At 45.6% G+C, this 2,445-nt stretch overlaps 1 protein-coding gene across 1 annotated transcript in view; it reads right to left on the bottom strand.

Annotated features, from left to right (window-relative positions):
• Window positions 1–341: 341 nt before the first annotated feature.
• The window catches only part of BCL2L13 (BCL2-like 13 (apoptosis facilitator)), a 32,947-nt gene continuing 30,843 nt past the window's right edge, over window positions 342–2,445 (bottom strand). Inside the window, exon 6 of the mRNA XM_010077580.1 lies at window positions 342–1,408. Coding sequence (XP_010075882.1) covers window positions 599–1,408 — 810 coding nt within the window. The 3' untranslated portion in view covers window positions 342–598. The remainder of the gene's footprint in view (window positions 1,409–2,445) is intronic.

Genomic DNA, 2,445 nt, shown 5'->3' with positions numbered 1-2,445 from the left:
GTGTGAGCAAAGAGGTAAGAATAAGCACTCTCCCACTGGGTCTTAGGAAGAACCTGCGAGGTTACCAGGAGCAGTGCTGTACCTGAGAGGAAGCCTAGACAAAAGGGAGACCAGCCTCTCGCTACAAGACTCAGGTTGGCTAATGTTTGTTAGGGAGGGCTGGGGGGGGCGTGCCACGATGGGAAGTGACAAGACAGCACAGCTGCAATAGCGGTCAGTCAGACAAGCCAAAAACTCCAGGGGGTGGCAGCAGCTGGCTCTCCCCTTCCCCTGGGGATTCGCTGTTCCAGTTTCTAGAGTACGAGCACTCCTTTCTTCAGCACCTGCACTTAAGTTCTTAAATTTGCAGATTTTTTTTTTGTTTTTTTTTTTTAAAAATACCCCTGTACTTTAATCACGAAAAACCAGTCCCCACCCCAATTCTACTAAAAACATGATTGTCCATAGCTGGAGGCTTATTGAACGACCTCACCCCATCACCATTAAGTTACTCAAATGTCCAATTAAACAGCAGGCAGCTCAACCTTTAGGTAACACAACTACAAAAATTGGATCGTGCTCTCTTCTCTCTTCCCCCCTCCTCCTCAAGAGAGCTCCGTTATTTTTTTCTAAGCGCCAGCGCTACTCCGACTGCTACAGCTAATATAGCTACTGCAGCAGCCCCACCGTACAGCAATATTGATTTCCCTTCCGGCAATAAAATAGGCTTCTCCTCTGCAGCGGATTTCTCTTCTATTTCTTCCAAGCAGCCCTCTTTCCCCACTTTTTTTTCCCCTGGAAGCAGTATTTTCTCAGGTTCTGGTGCAGGCTTTTCTTCTGATGGGGCTAACTTTGGGACAGGTTTACTTAACACAGGGATTTCAGGTTCAACAAGCTCTTCAGCCACCTTTCCCTTTTCCTCCTGTTTTGTAAGCAGAAGTGCAGAGGCATGTGCTTTTTCAAGAGCAGCAATTTCAGCTTGAGGTTTTATTTCTTGTAAAGAAGCAGGGGTTTCTGGAAACGCTGCCTGCATGGTCTCTGCAGCGACAGCTGACACCACTGCTTCCTCAATCCCCTCTGGTATCTCTTCCTTCTCCACGTGAACAATATCCGAATTGGAAGAGTTGTTCTCACTCCTTTCTTCACCTCCTCCGTTGCTATCCAGGCTTTTGACCTCTTCAGGATCCATGGCCACTTGCTGCCAGGACTCGGGTCCCAGGGAGACCGGCAGGCTCTCTGTGTGCCAGCTCTGACTCGCTGACAGGGAGACGGGCAGGCTCTCCGACTGCCACGACGTGGTCACTGTGGGAGACTCCGGGGGGCTCACCTGTCCTGAGTTGTCACTGGTCAGGATGTAGATGTCATTACTGTCCTCTGCGATGAGCCCGGGGTACTCTTCCTCTTCGGATTCCAAAGTGAAGACTGTCCCCTATGGAAAAAAAGGAGGACACAACACATGAGTGATGGCTCCAGCATTACTGCCCCTGTACGGGAAGAAACAGGACACCTGGAAACTTAGTGGGGCTGGAAGAAAGATGAGAGGGCCTCTGCAGGAGCAGCAGTCATCTGACCTACATTTTAGAAGAGATTACAAAACCCAGCTGTCATTTCTAGAGAATGGAACCACTTACAGGATTTTTGGTGGGAGCTCCTCCTTTCCCTGGTGTTATTGCATCACTGAGTGCATCACTAAAACATACGACGTCGGCAGTATTAACCAGAGAACAAAATACCAAAGTCTGAAACCAAACTGAAACCAAACAAAGAAAAAGAAACCAAACACAAGTACATCAGCCCAGTTGAGTACCACTCCTCTTTCCATTTTGTGCGAGTGCTCTGTATTGCTTCTCCATTTTCATCTAACAGTGTTTCTCTTGCATTAATTTCATTACATTTTCAGTGCCCTCTGAAGACTGTATTTCTACTTTGTACCAACAACCTGTAGTCTACACTAATTCTACTTATTCACTAACAACAAATATAGCTGTTCTTAAATGAGTTCACTTGCCAAGACTGGCATCATAACTATTGCCACACAAGTTAAAACAAACAACCGAGCACAGACATCCAAAGATGCTGACAAGGTTTGTTTGTTTTTATTTAGCTATGAAAAATCTGTAGGCATCCTAAAAATTTGACAGTGAGCTCCAGTTAGAGAAATTGCAAGCGTAAAATACTGACTGATTCCTTCCTTACAGCAAGAACAGCACTGTTGATCCTGGTCATGCATGGTCTGCCAAGTACGTAACACAGAAGAGATCTGCTTCAAGGCGAAAATTACAAGAGGAAAAAAAATTAAGTGCAGAAGAAGAACCTAAGATGGGTGTGATACCAAGAATGTAAAAACAAGAGATAGTGGCAGAGAGGAACTCTGAAGTTTGCTATGCCATATAATAGAAGTCTGTGAAATCATTAACAAAGATCCCATTACTCCCTTCCTCCTAACAAAAATGATTTGAACGTTTT

Source organism: Pterocles gutturalis, unplaced genomic scaffold (assembly GCF_000699245.1).
Source record: "Pterocles gutturalis isolate BGI_N339 unplaced genomic scaffold, ASM69924v1 scaffold2908, whole genome shotgun sequence".
Lineage (NCBI taxonomy): Eukaryota > Metazoa > Chordata > Aves > Pterocliformes > Pteroclidae > Pterocles > Pterocles gutturalis.
Note: the sequence above shows the minus strand (reverse complement) of the source record. Positions and strands in the feature narration are given on the sequence as shown.